Source organism: Perca fluviatilis, chromosome 22, assembly GCF_010015445.1.
Source record: "Perca fluviatilis chromosome 22, GENO_Pfluv_1.0, whole genome shotgun sequence".
NCBI classification, from domain to species: Eukaryota; Metazoa; Chordata; class Actinopteri; order Perciformes; family Percidae; genus Perca; species Perca fluviatilis.
The window spans coordinates 3,900,264-3,919,013 of NC_053133.1; the positions used below are offsets into that span (position 1 = coordinate 3,900,264).

General features: G+C 40.3%; 2 protein-coding genes across 2 annotated transcripts in view; one reads left to right on the forward strand and one right to left on the reverse strand.

Annotated features, from left to right (window-relative positions):
- LOC120552547 (CBY1-interacting BAR domain-containing protein 2-like) overlaps positions 1-760 on the reverse strand; it is a 12,406-nt gene extending 11,646 nt beyond the window's left edge. The window contains exon 1 of the mRNA XM_039790688.1: positions 656-760. Within this exon, the coding sequence (XP_039646622.1) occupies positions 656-694 (39 nt within the window). The 5' untranslated portion in view covers positions 695-760. The remainder of the gene's footprint in view (positions 1-655) is intronic.
- The window catches only part of LOC120552545 (putative ferric-chelate reductase 1), a 34,176-nt gene continuing 16,113 nt past the window's right edge, over positions 688-18,750 (forward strand). Inside the window, 12 exon segments of the mRNA XM_039790687.1 lie at positions 688-774; positions 3,429-3,536; positions 3,846-4,050; positions 4,138-4,289; positions 8,274-8,289; positions 8,292-8,367; positions 9,816-9,951; positions 11,167-11,355; positions 12,734-12,832; positions 12,937-13,084; positions 15,490-15,603; positions 18,339-18,454. Coding sequence (XP_039646621.1) covers positions 3,855-4,050; positions 4,138-4,289; positions 8,274-8,289; positions 8,292-8,367; positions 9,816-9,951; positions 11,167-11,355; positions 12,734-12,832; positions 12,937-13,084; positions 15,490-15,603; positions 18,339-18,454 — 1,242 coding nt within the window. The 5' untranslated portion in view covers positions 688-774; positions 3,429-3,536; positions 3,846-3,854.

Here is an 18,750-nt window from a genome sequence, read left to right on the forward strand (position 1 = left end):
GGCGGGGGATTCGAATCATTGGCAGTTGTTTTTATAAAAAGACCTTTGGCAGTAAGGGTGAGGGGGCTCTTTCGAACCACCCGAACCCCCCCCCTGTCTATGGGCCTGCATCACACCCTACATTTATTTTAAATGTCACTTCCTAGACATATTTGAATTTAGGGTAGGGCTGGACGATATGGATAAAATCAGATATCACCATATTCTTGACCAAATCGATATCGATATTGCGACAATATTGTCGGGTTGACTATTGGTGCTTTCACAAAATATTTTTTTATATATGTGGTAAACGGCTTCAAGTGAAATTATAGAGAAAAAAATTTACATTTTTGTTAACATGCATGCACAAAAATAGTGTGATGTTAAAACAAATCTGCAATTCTTTAAATAATATTCCCTCAAAATGTTTCACAACAGATTAAAAAAAGAAATTGAGTTAGTATGCGCATAGATTTTTTTTTAGACAACATAATTGTATATCACGGTATCTTGACATATGATTTCATCACGATATGATGCCATTGAAAGACGATAAATTATCATAATGAATTATAGTCCAGCCTAATTCAGTCAGACTACATTTCTAAAAAAACTAACATTATTCAGGTATCAGGAAGCTGATGGAGAATGTATTTCTCAGAAGACAACTCACATGTCTGTTAATCTTTTCCTCAGTGGGAAGTGAAGTCATCAGAAGCCCCGCCCTCTGAGGGCCAACACAACTTTCTGCACTCAGGGTGAAGACAGAGACACAGGCAGCACCGGGTGGAGGTAAGGCCAAACGCTCTCCTTTCTGGTTTAGTCTTCTTTTAAAGTGTCTGACAGATGTGAGACAACAGAAATGTTTACATGTGTTGGAAGGTCTCTTGCAATACATTTTGTTGTTCTGTGTTTGTATTTTATGTATAAGTATAAACTTTATGCATAAGTGCCTCGTGTGCATCCACTGTTTTGCGGTTTACCCAAAAGCCTTTATGCCAAGGTGTACGAGCCACAGGAGATAACTTCCTTTAAACCTTTGTCTCTTATCAACTAACCTTTGGCTAGTTGATAAGAGACATTTTCCTCCAGGTCACTGCAACTGGGAATAAAAAAATGAAGAGCCAATAAATGAATGAGATGCTAGAATATAACTGAATGTCTCTATTTTTGTCTTGCATAATGGTTATGATATAGCCATTGGATAACTTTGAGATTTCTCTTATTTGACAATATGACTTTACTTTTGATTCCAGAACTTGAATGCAGAGTTTTTTTTTATTTAATGCCCTTTTTCATTTTAATAACTAACAAACTAAATCTGAAAAAGTTGATTCATATTTTTCGGTTTACTTTCTAGCGAGCCAACTCTGATCTATTAGTATAAGCAAAGATGTCAGTTGCCAGTTTCTTCCCAAACAGAAACTTTTCAGATGATGCTGCTCTCACTCTGACCTGGCCGTAGTGGTGGAATGTAATTAAGTCCATTTACTCCAGTACTGTACTTGAGTCCAAAGGTTCAGGTACTTCTACTTTACTTGAGTCTTTTCTTTCCATGCCACTTTCTACTTCTACTCCTCTACATTTCAGAAAAATGTGAGGATTTTTATCATGCATACTTTTACTTAATGTAAGTAACATTTTCAATGCAGGACTTTTACTTGTAACAGAGTATTTTTACAGTGTGGCATTTGTGCTTTTACTGAAGTAAAGGATCTGAATACTTCTTCCACCACTGCCTGGCGGTTTGTTATCTCAGAGAGCCTGCTGACCTCAGTCTGATCTGTAGCCGACTGATTATGTTCTGGAGCTGATGAGTGTGTCAGCCTCTGTCCCGCCTCCCTCTACTGTCTGTACAGAGACAATATCAGCCAGTGAGTCAGCTACACATTGGAGGTCCACACTAACTTCCCATTTATCCTTAAAGTAAGCCACTTGAAGGCTCTTTCCGTTTGCTATATGTGTTAATATTATCACGTTATTTCTGTCTTTTTCAAGTCATGCTATTCAATTCAATTCAATTTTATTTATCAAATCATAACAGAGTTATCTCGAGACACTTTACAGATAGAGTAGGTCTAGACCACACTCTATAATTTCCAAAACCCCAACAATTACAGTAATTCCCTCAAGAGCAAGCATTAGCAGTGGCTATTGCGACAGTGGCGAGGAAAAACTCCCTTCTAGGAAGAGACCTCGGCAGAACCAGACTCTTGGTAGGCGGTGTCTGACGGGGCCGGTTGGGGGTGTGATGAACAGTGGCAAATAATAGTCACATTAAAGATAATGGAACAGTGACTTCGAAGGTCACCGTGGAAGTTCATGTCATAGCAGGGCTATATAACCTGTAACCCTACAAACGAGTGAAACGAAAACTAGCAGGTCAGCTGACCCCCGCCTGAGCCCTAGTAACCCCTGTGGAAGGTGACCATTATTTTGTGTTTGTTTAAAGGTCCCATATTGTAAAAAGTAAGATGTCCATGTCTTTTGTATTATAAAGCAGGTTGAGGTGCTATATAAATCCTGTGAAAGTATTCAGAAACTGTGCCTTTAAATGAGCCGCCAGGACTTCCGTACAGTTGTGATGTCACAACTATACTAGATATAGGTAGAAAGTAGCGCTACAGTGCAGTTACAGTCGTTGGATGCAGTGGCGGTGCAGAGACGATGCAAAAGACCGAAACGCTGACCAATCAGAGCACACAGGGCTTTTTCAGTAAAGGGGGGCTTAAAGAGACAGGCAGTAAATGGAGCGTTTCAGACAGAGGGAGACTACAGGTATATTCAGACAGACAGTATAAGAAAAATAATAATAATAAAGTTTTTTTGAACATTTAAGCTTTAGTGCGTATTTTTTTTATATTAATAAACGTTACATTCAAACCATTGCCAAATGAGAAACTCGAGTGAAGATAATGACCTCTTCTGAAGAGTCCATCATGTTTTTTTAATCCTCTGTGTCCTCCTTGGCTACTAGTAACGTTCTCTAAATACATCATGACTAGCAATTGCGTGGCGGGGGGTTGGGTGGGGGGCGGTGCATGTTCATGGAAGACTTGTATCGTTTGGATGAACCTGAAAATGAGCATATGGGACCTTTTAACTATTATTATTATTTGCTCAGTCTTCCCTCTCTCTTCTGTCTCTTTTTTACAAATTTACAATTTACAACTCAATTTACAATTTACAACTCAAACACACCTATGCCCTACATAACTACCCCTTAGTTAACAACGGTTTGTCTCACCTATATTCACATTTATCTCTATTCCTATGTATTGTATATCACCACTGGTTTTGTGAACCAGTTGTTGTGTTGTGATTAACATTTTTTATTATTTAACAACCTACAAAAACATACAACTCGCAATATGAACGCATCCCCCACCTTTGTCATCACCACCCACCCAGACAAAAATCAAGATAAGATGATATTTATATTCCAGGCCATTCAACAGGAGTGACAAAATAGACCTGAATGACAACACCATGAGCCCATCATACAAGTCTCTCCCCCAGCACCAAGCTTCTTAGAAGCCCTCCAGAGAGTTCAGGTACCTTCCCCATTTCCTAGTTGGCATCACCTGGCTCAGTAGGTCATAACAAAGAGGGAGACAACACCATGTTAAATGATTAAACAATTCTTTATTTAACCAAATTAATCCAAATTAGACCAAATTAACTATATACCGAATGATATGTAGAATTCAGTGGTGTAAGGTGTGAGTGAATGAAACGGATGAGTGTGTGTTGGTGTTCTAAAGTGTAAACTTAGCAAAAGGCAAACCTAGGGAAGCATAACCCAACCTTGGTGAGCCTGTGACAGACAGATTCCACAGATTTCCTCTTTCCTTTTGCTTCAGGCATCGGCAATGTGGCATTCGTACTTTCTGTTGGCAGTGCTGAGTGCAGGGACTGTAGAACCAGTCACAGCGTACAGTAATGGGAAGGTAAGTGTTGCCTGTAAAGACATGGTGCCTCAGCATGGTTACGATCCCAGCCTAGACCCTCCTCCGTACAGCATCACTGTGGACACATCCACATTCAGTCCAAGCGACAACGTCACAGGTAGGCTGTTAAACTTTAGTTTTACATTCCACACATAGTCTCTCCTGTTAGCTGACAGCTGTCTGTCCTCCCATTCTCCATCCACAGTGTCTTTACAAGTTGCCTCCTCCAACACGACATTCTTCAAGGGGTTCCTGATAGAAGCTCGGGATGCTGGGAAATTGGAGTCCCCAGCAGTGGGTTTCTTCATCCTGACTGACCCCGCTGAGTCCCAGCTACTACAGTGTGGCCTCAATAAGGTATTCCCATGTTTCGATCAAATTCAGAGATGGCAAAAGTACTCACTTCCCGTACTTAAGTAGAAGTACAGATACTTGTGTTAAAAAATACTCTGGTAAAAGTAGAAGTACTGATTTAACTTCTTTACTTAAGTAAAAGTAACAAAGTACAGGCTTTGAAATGTACTTAAAGTATAAAAGTAAAAGTAGCCTTGCGAATGACAACCACTTTTTATGCAAAGCTACCTGGACCACACACGTTACTAGAGTGCAAGATGAGAAACTTCAGTGGACATAAAAACCAGGCTCTTTATATGCCATTGTCTACATTTTAAATGGATGTCTGCCAAACATCCCATATATGATTATTGTTACAGAGACTGGGACTCCAGCTTAATAAGATTCTGACCGAGTAGCAAGATATGAATTCAATTGTGATTCTGTGAGAATTCACAGATCAAGTTTCTCTTTTTTTAATCGTCCCCTTAACATTTAAAGGAATCTACATGTGTGTGTGTGTGCTCAAATATAAAAAGAAAATAAAGGATACAATATGAATTACTAAACATAGATTAATTAAGAAGTTCCCCATACTTTTAGAGTTACGCAGCACATTGGCCAGGAGTCATACTTGATGCCTTCTAGCCTATCTCAAACATCTCTCTCAGATAAGGCCAGGGATGGTTGGGAATGTCTTGCTGCTTGTCTGCCTAATCTCTGGGATCTCTGTTTTCTTCATTTTCAATAATGTCGCCGTCCATACTACTATGTGCTAACGTTACCACCATCAAGCTGCAATTATTTGCCGCAAATGAATGCAGAATGCGGCCGAATCTGTCGAGTCGTCTTGTAGTGGTGCATTACATGCATACAACGTAGTATCCAATTAGATTGAATTCGGTAGCCTATTGATGACACGAAAAATAATAACGGTAACTCCAGTGAAATTATTTGAAACGTGTTAGTGAGGACTAGATTAGGACCGTATTTAAAGACATATAACAGAAAAAGACTTAATATTAAGGTCTGAATGGAACCCATTTAGGCTACCTATGCGCATTAATACATAGAGGCAGGAAGAAGTGCTTTAAACCAGCATTTATTAATTAGCCTATTATTGCAGAGATGGGGTTTGGGGCTGGGTCCGTGGGACTGTTTCTGGGGGTTACATTTTTTATTCGACCTACCTTTTGTCTTCTGCATTCTCCTTACCTTGTTCTTCCCTCAGACTCATCCCCCAGAAACAGTCCCACTGACTCAGCCCCAAACCCCATCTGTGTAATAATAATAATACTGGTTTAATACACTCAATAATCAATACTGGTTTAAAGCACTTCTTCCTGCCTCTATGTATTAATTCTCATGGGTAGCCTAAATGGGTTCCATTCAGACCTTTACATTAAGTCTTTTTACTTTTACATTTTCACCTGGCTATACCCAATGTTTAGATCTGTTGTGCTATTTATGCAAATTACCACATACGTAATTATATTATGATCCGTTTATCCGTTTATTATGAATGCTATAACGCAGCTAATATTACGGAACGTTATACCTCTTACATGGGAAACTACTCGTACATATTAGCTTTCATTTAACGTTGCTAGTAAACCTAAAAAGGTGCAGTTACCATCCATACTAAATACAGGCTCAGTGACCACCAACCGGGTCAGACAGACAGGTCAGAGAGAGACAGGCTCAGTGACCACCAACTGGGTCAGACAGAGATGCACTTCCTCCTCCACTGGGAAAAAGTATCTTCACTAAGAGATTTACACCTTGGAAAAATAGCCCAAAACATAAAACTTCCCAAAGTTAACACCAGAAGAGAAGCTGATAGTTCTCCTAGGAGAGGGAACAGCAGCTCTACTGACAGCTAAACATGGATCTGCCTGCCACAGCCTGAGGGACTCACAACCACTTAGGATCCCAAAATTACAGATTGGTTTAGTATTTTATAGTAATTATAGTAGAATAGTATATATGTGACACCCACATATTTAATATATGACATGTAGCTAGGCTATGGATTTCTGTAAACTGCTGAGAGAGAGCGAGAGAGAGAGAGATTGATTGATTACCTCCGCTGTCTGAAAACTCCTGTTTTCTGAACGATAGTTGACACATCAACGTACTATGTGAAGACATTTCATCATCTGCTGTCTTAGTGTGTAATCCCCTGTGTCTTCTTGCTGATAACAACTGTTTTCGTCTTCTTTGAGGTGATTTTCGACCGTTTTCGACGCACTTCCTTGACATTCTGAACTACCGCGGAAATGTCAGAGCGCGTCACGTGACCATTCTAAGCGAATCACGTTGTCAGAAATTGGCATCAGCCAATGAGATTGCGCTTTTAGAATCAAATAATCCCCCTTTGACTTTCAAGATTGGTTGCTGATGAAAAGGAAATGACCATATTTGGTATATGAGATGACATGGGGCAGACAGCGATCACCGGGAAAAGTGTGGGTGTTAAAACCACATCCCCCACGGGTCGCGGCCCCCCTGGTCCGCTATTCTCCGACATTACGACCTGTTGTACAAAACTAAAGTAACGAGCCAATTTTTAAAATGTAAGGAGTAGAAAGTACCGATATTTGTGTTAAAATGTAAGGAGTAAAAGTAAAAAGTCGCCACAAAAAAAAGTAGTAAAGTAAAGTAGAAATATCCGAAAAATCTACTTAAGTACAGTAACGAAGTATTTGTACTTCGTTACTTCCCATCTCTGATCAAATTGAATAGCTGTAAAGTTATTTAACCATCTTTTCACACTGTATGACCTAAACGCCCCTTCCCTTACTTATAGTCGGCCTGTCCACTGTGAAAGAAATGATATGGTGCATACAGTATATCTAAACATATTTTCTTTAAAGTGCACATATTATGCTTTTTGGCTTTTCCCCTTTACTTTACTGTGTTATATATTTTGTTGTGCACGTTATAGGTTTACAAAGTGAAAAAGCCCAAAGTCCCCCCCAAAGGGACTTACCATCTCCAACAGAAAACACTGTTCACCAACTGCTCCAAACAGCTCTATTGTAGTCCAGCCTTTACTTCAGAGACAGACATGGTCACTTTGGAACACACGTTATAATGCTCGCCTAGCTGCTAGCGTCGCACGCCCTCATACTCTGCTTCTGACTGGCTAGTAGTCCTTACCTAGGTACTGTCAGGGCACGCCCTCATACTCTGCTTCTGACTGGCTAGCAGTACTTACTGCGCATGTGCGACTCCCATCAAAGATGGAACAGAAGTGAGATGCCTCACTCTGTAGCTAAAACAGAGAGCTCAACACACAGGGTGAAAAGAAGAGCTGCAGCAATGTGCAGGACAACAAATATATGGTGTTTTCTGAAAATTAAACCACAAAACCAATTCTGGTACAACCTTTAAAAACAATTATGATCCTGAATATGAGCATAACCCTTTAGCAAAATGCTACAAACTGGGTGAGTAGCGGTAGTACAACCAGATTTTGCTACTATAGCCTCTAACATGTCAGCAAAATTATCAGCAAAGCAAATGCCTGGTAGTGATAGTCGCATTGCTAGACCTTCCTCCACAGAGCTGCGGAGGAAGGTCTGGCTAGTCCACACAGCATTCCTGGATGGGAGAAAAATGGGCTCATGTTCATTGGCATTTCTTTAAACCTATCACAATCGTCTTGGGTCGTAGTTTTAGTCGTGCAACAGAAAACTCAGATTGGACAGATAGTCTAGCTAGCTGTCTGGATTTACCCTGCAGAGATCTGAGGAGCAGTTAAATCCACCGGACTTTAGAATGCAAACAAATTTGGCGGATGTTCCGGTGGTACCGGAGCAACCCCCTAAATTAATTTCCGTCGATATAGACTAGGGAGGTGGGACTCGAGATCTGTTCCTTGTGTAGCAAATATATTGACTAGACACTGATGGACTACAGGATTTCCAGACAGTCACTACCAAATTACACCCTTGAATGAGGTATTTCTTTGTGTTTAATGCTGTTAATGCCTGTCATTTGAAGGGATCTGGGGTGAGCCACATGAGAATGCGAGAAAGACTCATGTTCAGGCTGTGTGGGAACCTCCAAATAACCCTCCACAAAGAGTCCAGTTTCTGTGAGTATGCATTACACACCAGTTAATTCCAAGTTTAAGCCTATGATTGCACTTAAATACAGACCTGGACACAGTCATTGTATTGGAAGACTCAATCTGTGACTCTGTGAGCTCAACAGTGTGGTTCCAGAAGTGAAAAATCCCATTCATTTTCTCGTTCATTATTTGATTGTTAGTCATAATGTCCAAACCATCCATGGTAGACTTAACACAAGCTCTGAGGTTGTGAAATGAAGGTTTCTGCTCCTGTAGAAGCCACAAATCCCTATGAACTCAACCTTGTTTTAAGATAAACATGTTTAATTTACGATGTCATGGAGAAGTACTAAACTACCCACAATCAACAGTGACCCCTCTGATTGGTGGAGTTCGCTGTTACCATTTTATTTATTTATTTATGTATTTATTTTACGAGGAATAGCTCTTGAGATGTGTCATCTCATTTCCGAGAGGTAGGACTGGACAGTACAAAGAACAAGACATTACAGTACAACCATGGAACTCTTTACCACACCTGTGAATCCACGGGAACGGCTATCAAGCTTCTACCACTGACGTCATAGGCATAGATTTGGTGGGTGGTTTCAGGGGATATGTTCCCCCTCAATATTTAGAAAAGGTAGATTTGTCTGCCTTAAAAAATATGGAAGACAACCCACTCCCCAAAAGAGGAAAAAAATACCCGTTCAAGGGGCTCAAAACATGTACGTTTGGTCATCGGGGGGTTAAATAACAAAACAGAGTGGGGAAAAATATAGATGTGATTTATGTAGATTTAAACTTTGGAGCATCTGGCTTTAACAAGGTTGAGATGTACAGTACATGAGTCCTAAAAATGTTTTGAATATGCAGAAATTTTTGAACAACACAGGAGAATAATTCTTTCCTTTACATAAATAAAGACACTTGCACCATGACTGCTGCAGAAAAATCATAAATTGTTGCATAAAAATTTACCAGAATGCAAGACATTTTGTGTTTGACGCTCAAACCAGGATATAATGTGTCCCCCACCCCCTATGTTGAAACAACACCTATGCCCTTGACTGAAGTCGATGATCGTTTCTGTACACGGTCTTATACCTTTGCCTTTGTTGCCGTTTTCAAAATCTTTATTTGCGCTGAATTAAGAGTTTTATTGGTCATGATTCATCTTGTAGCTGATTGGCTTGGTTCCAGGCTTAAAACTCTTAGTTTAAGCATTTTTGAAAATGTCAATGAAGATATTGAATGGGGAAAAAAACTTCTGGAATCAAAAAGTGGGTGGGCGGTCACTGTTGAGCTCTATACAAGGGTCCAAACACTGCTTGCAATACAGGTTTGTGAAGATGGAGTAAGCACAAGGCTTTTTGTCATGTTGTTTTTTTGCTATAGTTTATCTGGCCTATGACATTTTACTCAGTTTTATATTTTACTATCTCAAGGTGTGTTTGATTTTGTTGTTGCAGTGTGACAGTGGTGCAAAAGTATAAGGTGTACTGGGTGAAGATTGCAGGTCCTGTGGTGTCTTTTAGAGGAGCGACTGCTGTTCCATCAACTGCTGTTTCTGGTCAAACTACCAGCCCCACTGCTCTGTCCACACCGGTCAGTGTCTGACATCACCAGGAACTAGAAGGGCACTCCAAGGCTACATTAACATCGCTACGTTTTGGTTTTTAAGCAGAGTTATGAGCCAAAAGCGATCGTCATGCACAGAAGTGTTTTTAGCTCCAGTAGAAGAACTAATCACCATTAAAACTAACACGCCCAAACCTCATACCTCATTAACATTCTCATATACTGGGCATAAACAGGAGGCAACATGTATACTCCGGCGGCTGCTGGTAGTTGCCATGGTAAAGATAGTAGCTTTAGTCTCAGAGAACGAGACGTCATGACTGATAAGACCCAATCAGGAGGAAAAACGTTGGCGGCAGCGTCGGTGTTGCCAAAGGTCTGCATTTGCGGCCGTTGAGACTGAAACACAACCCCGCAGATTCCAGACCAAAACAGTTTTTTTCAAATGTCTCTGGTTTAGGGGCTCTGAAACGCCAGAGCAGGGGCAATGAGAGGGGGGAACGTAGCAAAAGATGTTAGTTTTTAAACCAAAACGTTGCAATGTAAATGTAGCCTGAGAGTACAAATGTCTGCCAAGTCCATGCCCTATCTCGCAATTTTTATGAAATTATTTATGTAACTGCACCGTGATTTGGATCTGTTCCAAATTGTAGTGGTTGTTGGAAGTGGAAGTTTAATCAAAATTGGGCCAGGAGTTTTTCCATAAACCTGCTGCCAGACAAACAAACATACCGAACCCAAAACATAACCTCATTGGCTGTGGTAATGGATACTTATCTCGTTCATGACCCAGGTGGTTTACTGTGTACCACATACATGAAGTATTTTTTTTCAATTACAAATGGCTCACTTTCTTGGATTAATAGTAGTGATGTCCAAGGAGTCATAATTAAACATTACTTGTTAAATAATATCATCGGATTTAAAAGGATCAATTCACCCACATTGCAAAAAAAACTCTTTTCCCTTCCTGCATACAACGGTGTTACATAGAATTCAGTTCATGGTGCACACAAACATTGCAACTAAAATCCAATAGCATCACTATGTTCTTTCAGGAAGTGTCCCTATGCTTTAGATACAACACAGACACTGTCAACAGTTGGCATTTTATTTCTGCAGTAGAAAGATGTTCCAAAGAAAACTGTTTAAAGACAGGGTTGTAGATTATCCAGAATACCTAGATCCTTTAAAATAATATTGTCAGCTTCATGTCTGAACTGTTGTTTTTTTCCTCTTCAGTTTAGTTCAGCGGGGTGTGGCCACAGTAAATCTTGCCTCAGAGACCCAGTGGGCTGCCACCCAGAGTCAGACCCCCGCTGTTTCTTCCTGTCCTTTGCGAGTGATCAAGAAGGATCAGGTGTGATGTTCGAACTCAGTGGGCCTGCTGAAGGTTACCTGTCCTTTGCCCTGTCTCTGGACAAATGGATGGTGAGTTTCATCATGAAATGTACTGGTTACCATCACTAAAAAGACATTGCACATTAGTGCCTCCAAAAGGCAGAAATCTTTAGATTGAATGAATATAACGACATGATTTGCGGATAAATGCCATCAGATGTGGTGGAAAGCTACGGAAAAACTCCATTAAGTGGGCCTTGTTGAAAAGTTTTCGAAGGTCAAAAAATGAACTTTGAAGATAAAAGAATCTAGATATTTTTTTGTAAAAAAAACAAAACAAACTTTGTTGTATTTCTCTCATGTTGTTAGTTATTAAGTAAACTATAAATATTAGGGGTGTCACGCTTTTGATATCAAAATAAAAAGCAATATCAGCAACTACTCCACTATCATTTCTCTAATCTCTCTGTATGCACACATTTAAAGCAAAAAAACAACAGGCACAGCGTAGCTTACCAGTTGGTGGCATGCAGCCAAAGACACAGCGTAGTGTTAGCTTAGCGGTAGCCTGTAGCTGCACTTTGCCAGACGCCATGGCGACTACCGCAATTTGAGATAACGGAGAAACAACAGAACTGAAATCCTTCTACTTCCCTGTCACCGTGTGGCAACATTTTGCCTTCGCCGTGAGTCAGAAAGCATGTGGGCTCTGACGGGAGTTAGATTGGTTAGAGATTGGCTAGGATGGCAACATTCCGTTGCCATCCTAGCCAATCTCTAACCAATCTAACTCCTCATGCCTAAACCTAACCAATCCAGCCAACGAAGGAACCAGCCAACCAGAGGCAGTGTAGGGCGGGACATACCTTCACCATCCTTCAGGTTCACCTCGTTAAACTAATGGTGCATCCGCTTTCAGCTCGTAAACTTTGAGACACTTGTGTTGCAAAGTACCCTTCTGCAATCTAGTGGCTTTTATTGTGACATTGCCGTCCTTGTTTGAATAAAAGGTTTAAATTGAAAATGTAATGGGATCGTTAAAATTTAAATTCAAATTAAATTGTAACATTCCTAGCAGATATATATGCAATATATAATCTACATTTAACACAATAAACTACATCGAGTGTTGGGACTTCAACAGGGTAGTGGACTCCATTATTTGGAAATGGGGAAAAAAAAACTGTTTGTTGTCACCAAATCAAGTGGAACATTAAAGAGGTGATTACAGTAATAACCTGAGCTCTCTGACAGAAATACAGTTCTTTGGTATAGATGGGTGATCTTTTCTTGCTGTTAGTCTGGGGATGTTAACAGTTTAGAGTAATTAGTTGATGTGTTATCACTGTGATTGTGTTCACTGTGAAGGGTTCAGGGTCTTTTTACAGTTAGAAACCCAACAACTTTTGGGAAGTGAAAAGAGAGCTGTAAATAGATGTACTGTATGTATATGTTTCTGCCACTGTAGGGGAATGATGACGTCTATCTGTGCGTGAATGATGGAGGCAGAGTTACCATCAGTGCGGCTTATGTCTCAGGCCGAACACCCCCTGAGCTGATTACAGAGGTACACTCTCAATCACACACACTGATCATCGGCATACAGTAACTGTGGCTCTTTGTTTTAACAGACACTCAGTCAGTTGTATATGTTGACCTCTGTGTCTCCAGGAGGACCTGTGGGGTCGGGCGTGGAGGTTGGCTGATGGGGTCATCCAATGTCGTTTCCAAAGAAACATCCTCGTCCCTCAGGGGGGGAACCGGTTTAACTTAAACCAGAGCTACTTCCTGTTTCTTACACATGGTATATCTCACCAGGGTAAGACAACAGTGACTTGATGTGTTGACTTGATTGCTCATGATAGCTATGTAAGGCCATGATCACATTTGGCTTCTTTTTTGATAAGAAAAGGTTGACTAGGGCGCTTTTGTAGTTTAAAAAAACAGCTGGATGCATTTTGGTTCCAAAAAGCAGAGGTGGAAAGTAATTAATTTCAATTACTCACGTGACAGTAATTGAGTAGTTGTTTTTGGATGTACTTTTACTTTTTAAAGTACTTTTTAAAATCTGTAATTTTACTTTTACTTAAGTATGTTTCTTTGAAGTATTGTACTTTGCTACATTTAAATCACATCCGTTACTGAGTACATAAAATAGTTTTCGAATTGATTTTTTTAAAAAGGTTTTTGTCGCTTTTTGGAGTTTTTTGGCTTTGTGCCCTTAACAAATCGCAAAAGACTGTGACTTAATTAAATATGTATAATAAATATAAATAAGATATTAATTACAAACATAAAAAGTATATTTCCCCCCCATGTTAAAAAGGAACTTTTACTCTAAGTACATTTTAAATGAGCTACTTTCACTTTAGTAGATTTTTTATGAGTAATTTACTTGTACTTCAGTAAAAGTTCATCATATAATTGAAATAAAATTAACATATGCCTTGACAACTATGTGGAAATACTTACACACAGTAGACTTTCCTTCATTTTCGGTGGTTTTAAAATCTCCTGAGGCCAACTTTTTTTTTAACATCTTCCATCGTTGCGCTCTGAGCGTTCAATGCGCTGCGGCATGCAGTCTGCCTGATGTGCACGTGTTTCGTGGTCAATTAAAGCTATAAACACATTTCTGCAATTCTGCACAGAGGAAGACAGATGTTAGGTTAATATCTTAAATTTATTTTAATCACAAAAACGAACCTTTGCATCAAGTGAAACAGGCCCATTACATAATAAGCTGTTTTAAATTTAAAATGTCTAATGCCTTAGGCTGCCGCGCTGATGTGACCGTTCGAGCCCGGCCCGGCCCGAACCCGGCCCGGCCCTAACCCGGCCCGGCCCGAACCCGGCCCGGCCCGAACCCGTCCATCATTTCTAAATATCTGTCCAATCCCAGCCTTAATGTGTTGTAGGGTCTTGTGTGTTGGTTTTCGGTATACTTTTATTTTTAGGCTCTCCCTGCTGTCTGGGGGACCGGCAGGTGGGGGGAGCACAGCGTCATTCCATCTGTGGTGGAATGACGCAAACTAAATATATCACACCCACAGTATGCACCACGGCAACATCGCGTGATGCTTCTGAAGATGACTGCAGAGTCAGCAGTCAAAACTGTCAAGGTATGACAAGAAACTTTAAGCCTGTCATATGAGGAAAAAACTTAGTAGTTACAAAACTTCAGAGGTGCACGCACGACCACGCACCGCGCTGGAAATGACAGCCGTGGTGAGGTCATTTTATGGCTCACGTTGCTCATGCCCGTAACACCGCTGTGACCATAAACCTAGTTTACCAGTCAGGATATCTCAGCCTCTGCTTCCATTTTGTCCATTAACCTACTGTTTTAATCTGTTTCTTGTGAGCCCCCTAACTTTAAGGAATCGCAATACTAAATTGCTGAAGTGCCAATTTGTAATACATAGTGTCTCTTGGGGGTGAGTGTTAAATGGTTAAATGCCTATAACATTAAATGAAATTTTCATTATTGTATTATGATAATCATCCCAAATACAGTAATCTTCTGGGCAGAGTGAGACCTGTGTTAAAACCAAATTTGTTATTCACACCTCGGGTCATGTGAATTCCAATCGGACTAGTTTTGACTGCCAATGAGAATACTTGCTTGAGTCACATCTGAGAATAGCTCACATTCCTTCCTCTTCAACGACTGCTGGAAAACATTTTTACACTTGTAGTGTAGTTGGTAGCGATGGTGCAATGCTGTGTGGTGAGGAATCCGCTGACACTGTTTCTTGATTATAAAGGTTTATTTACATCAAAGGAATTCAGCATCAATTTACAAGCCCTGCAGAGCTCGGAGAGGACCTGTTTTCCCAATTCTCCAGTGGTCACTCTGGCTTTCTTTGTTTGAACATGGTATATATTCTATAACATAGATGGGGGAGGAAACAATACTTTGACCAATGGCTAAAAGCCAACTGGCCTTGTCTCGAGGCCCCACTGATAACGCATGCCAGATGTTTCCAGAGAGGTGTCTTCTGAAAGTAAAGTTCATATGAGGTCTCCTGTCGAATCTTAGATACCAGTCCTAAATGTTCAGATAAAGCTCAAATACATGTTATATAGAATGATCAGATAAAATAGGATGAAAATACACCTCACACTGAGTTCAACATGAATTTGTGTTAATGTTTTGTGTGTGTGCAAAATGAAGTTTAGTGCAAATATAGTGCAGAGCTGTCAAAAGTTTGTCCTCCGCAGGTGTAATCCACAGACACCAACGGCAACCTCTGATCTCCACCAATCAGAAGGCGATCACCGGATATCCGGAGGATCTGGTTGGCTCCCGCTCCCCCCTGCTGCTCAAGTTCCATGGTTGGTTGACAAACGTTTGCTGATATATCGGTCTAGTATGCTTTCACACCTGTGTTGTTTGGTCCGTTTAAAACCAACCCCAGGGTGCTGGGTCAGATAGTCCGGTTGGTTTGGGCTGGTGTTAAAGCTCATCCCAACTCGGTGCTGATCAAACAAACCAATTCTGGAACACAAAATGCGGTTCTCTGTTCACTTCCAAGTTCACTAGAGTTCAGTTCACTTCAGGTGAGAACGCGATCCGACCCAAAAACAGGAAGTGAACCAAAAACGGAGCATTTACTAACCTGCAATTTCAACCTTGCACACAATTTAAGGACTTATATATGATTTAAGGGATGATAACTTTCAGATCCATAACCTTATATGACCACACATCACTGGTCGTCTGTGTGACATCATCATCTCTCTCCTTCACTCGCTGTCTGTCAGCTGCTCATTGTTCGCCTTCTTCTAAATTATTAGAAACACTACACTGTGACTTGTGTTTACAGTGTTTGGTGCCTTTGACTGAAGTGCAGTGTGAAAACAAACCGAACAAGAAAAATGCAACATTGCTGCAACTTCACCCCCGAATCGTAAGGAGTCACTGAACGATAGCTGTGAAAGCGTCCTAATAGTCTAAAACTCCATTAATTTAAAGACTAAAGGCTTGACTCCCATGTTCATTACATCTCACAATACCACTGTGTTGGACAGACCAAACAACACAACACTCTGTATTCTTCAAGCGTAAAGCTCCTCCCCTTCCTGTATCTCGGCTATCTATATTGCAAGGGTGCTGTCGCTGCATCCTGGGCTAAGCCCAGATCATGACAATATATAATAAATATTTTGTATTTGAGTAACATATAAGGATTAAAACAATAATTTGTAACACTCGCAGAAACCTACAGTATTAGGAACTAATGGTCTGATGAAGATGTTTAAAAAAAATGTTTCAATACATTGGTTTTGTTCCAAAGCAAAGGACAGCCATGATTACTTTAACCTTTTGAGTAGTTCCCAGGCCGCAAATGTGTCCTTCCAGTCGCGAACTGGCTGTGTCCCCACATGACTGCCTCCTGAAAGGAAAACACAGAGAAGTAACTGTGCCACTGTTACAAATACTTTATTCATGCTGATCGGGATTACATCTTCACAGACTGCATAAAGCCCCCTGTGGTCGCCTGCAGGCTCAACCATGCTACATTTAAGTCAGCCAACTGATGTTGTCTCAGTCAGAGAAATTAGTTTAATAGTACAATTCCTGTTTTTCTAGCAAGAGAGACTGTTTCACCAATAAGGCAAATTCAGACAGGTCAAAGGTGAGGAAAAAATAATTGTATGGCACAGCAGACTAGGGCTGTCCCCTCTGAGTCGATTTTCTTTAGTCAAAAATAAGTCATCGTTTTATGCTTTTTCCTTTAAAGTAGAGATGTTCCAATACCATTTTTTCCTTCCTGATACTGATTACAATACCTGAACTTGACGAGCAACAAGTTAAAAAAAAAAAAAATATATATATATATATATATATATATATATATATAAAACTGTATGTATAGATCAGCTTGTGATATGATTGCGTTAAAGTCTTTGTAAGACATGAACAAATACCTACAGAGAATGGATGCTTTCTTTCATTATTTAGCTTGACAGGCAATCATAACGGTAAAAGAACATAACGAACATAATAACTTTTAAAGTTGATTTTTCTCTGGGCTAAATTTCGAAGCATGGGATCGGTGCCTTATGTGCGTACTCAACGATACCGACACCAGCATTTGAGGCAGTATCGGACGCATTTCCTGCTTGTATTGGTATCGGAACAACTCTAATTTAAAGTGTTGTTTTTGCCTGACTAAGAATTTCTTTAGTCAAGGACAGCCCTGCAGCAATCTGATCCTAAACCAGCTGCAATAACTCAAGAACTTCCAGGTTAGGACCTATACATGAGACTATTTTGGTTCCTGTATTAAAAAAAGAAATGCTGACAACTGATTGGCCTGCAGAGGACATCCCCCATACAGTGTGAAATCTAACCCAAGGAAATCTAATGAACAACAATGATAGATTTGTGTGTTTTTATTTAAGATGGTATGGTATTCAGTTGTTAAACAAAATATCAATGAATACTTGTTGGAATCTCAAGTCTCTAATAACAATAGATGGAAATGTTCAAATAACATATGTTTCTCATACTGCCCATTGCTGCAGCGCCTCCATCTGAAACACTCGGTCTGAGCTCATGGCCCGATTGGTCAGCTGGCCCACTCTGTTGTGATTGGTCAACCAAATTCAAACAAGCCACTGAGCGGGCTGTGCTTGCTCAGGCAGCACCAATGGGCAGCACAGATGATAAACTGGGCTGGCATTCTCAATCAGTGACATCACTAATTGATGAGTTTCAAAAAGGAAGGCGGACAAGGCATTTTCAGGCAGTTGAGAAAAAGTGCTGTCCATGGGAGGGAAAGCTCCATTTGGAGGGACATTTTTTTTTAATACTTTATACATCTATTGCATACACACAAACAACTATATAATACACTTAATGATTGGAAAAATCCACAAAAGCTTAATAGGGGCTCTTTAAGGACAAACAAACAAACATAACAGTTTTGGCCCATTAAACGCTGCATATAACCAAAAAGACTGCATCTCCATACTTTTGGGGCATACATTCATTAACTCTATTAATCCAAGCTCAGATGTCCTGAAATATCTACAAAATCACTTAATATGATCTGTCCTCTCAGGTGTGTTAATGCTGACTGTCTGGATGTGGACAGTGAGCACAGCCATCATCATTGCTCGCCACTACAAAGACTGCTGGCCTGACACAACTCTGCTGGGACAAAAGCTGTGGTTCCAGGTGAGAGCTCCAATATTATTTAATTCAATTCAGTTGTATTCATTGTATCAAATCATAACGAGAGTTATCGCAAGACACTTTACAGATAGAGTAGGTCTAGACCACACTCTATAATTTACAAAGACCCAACAATTCCAACAATTCCCCCAAGAGCAAGCATTTAATGCGAGGAGGTACAGTGGCGAGGAAAAACTTCCTTTTAGACAGAAACCTCGGACAGACCCAGGCTCTTGGTGGGTGGGCATCTGCCGGTGCCGGTTGGGACACAGAGACACTGATACAGATATAGAGAATTG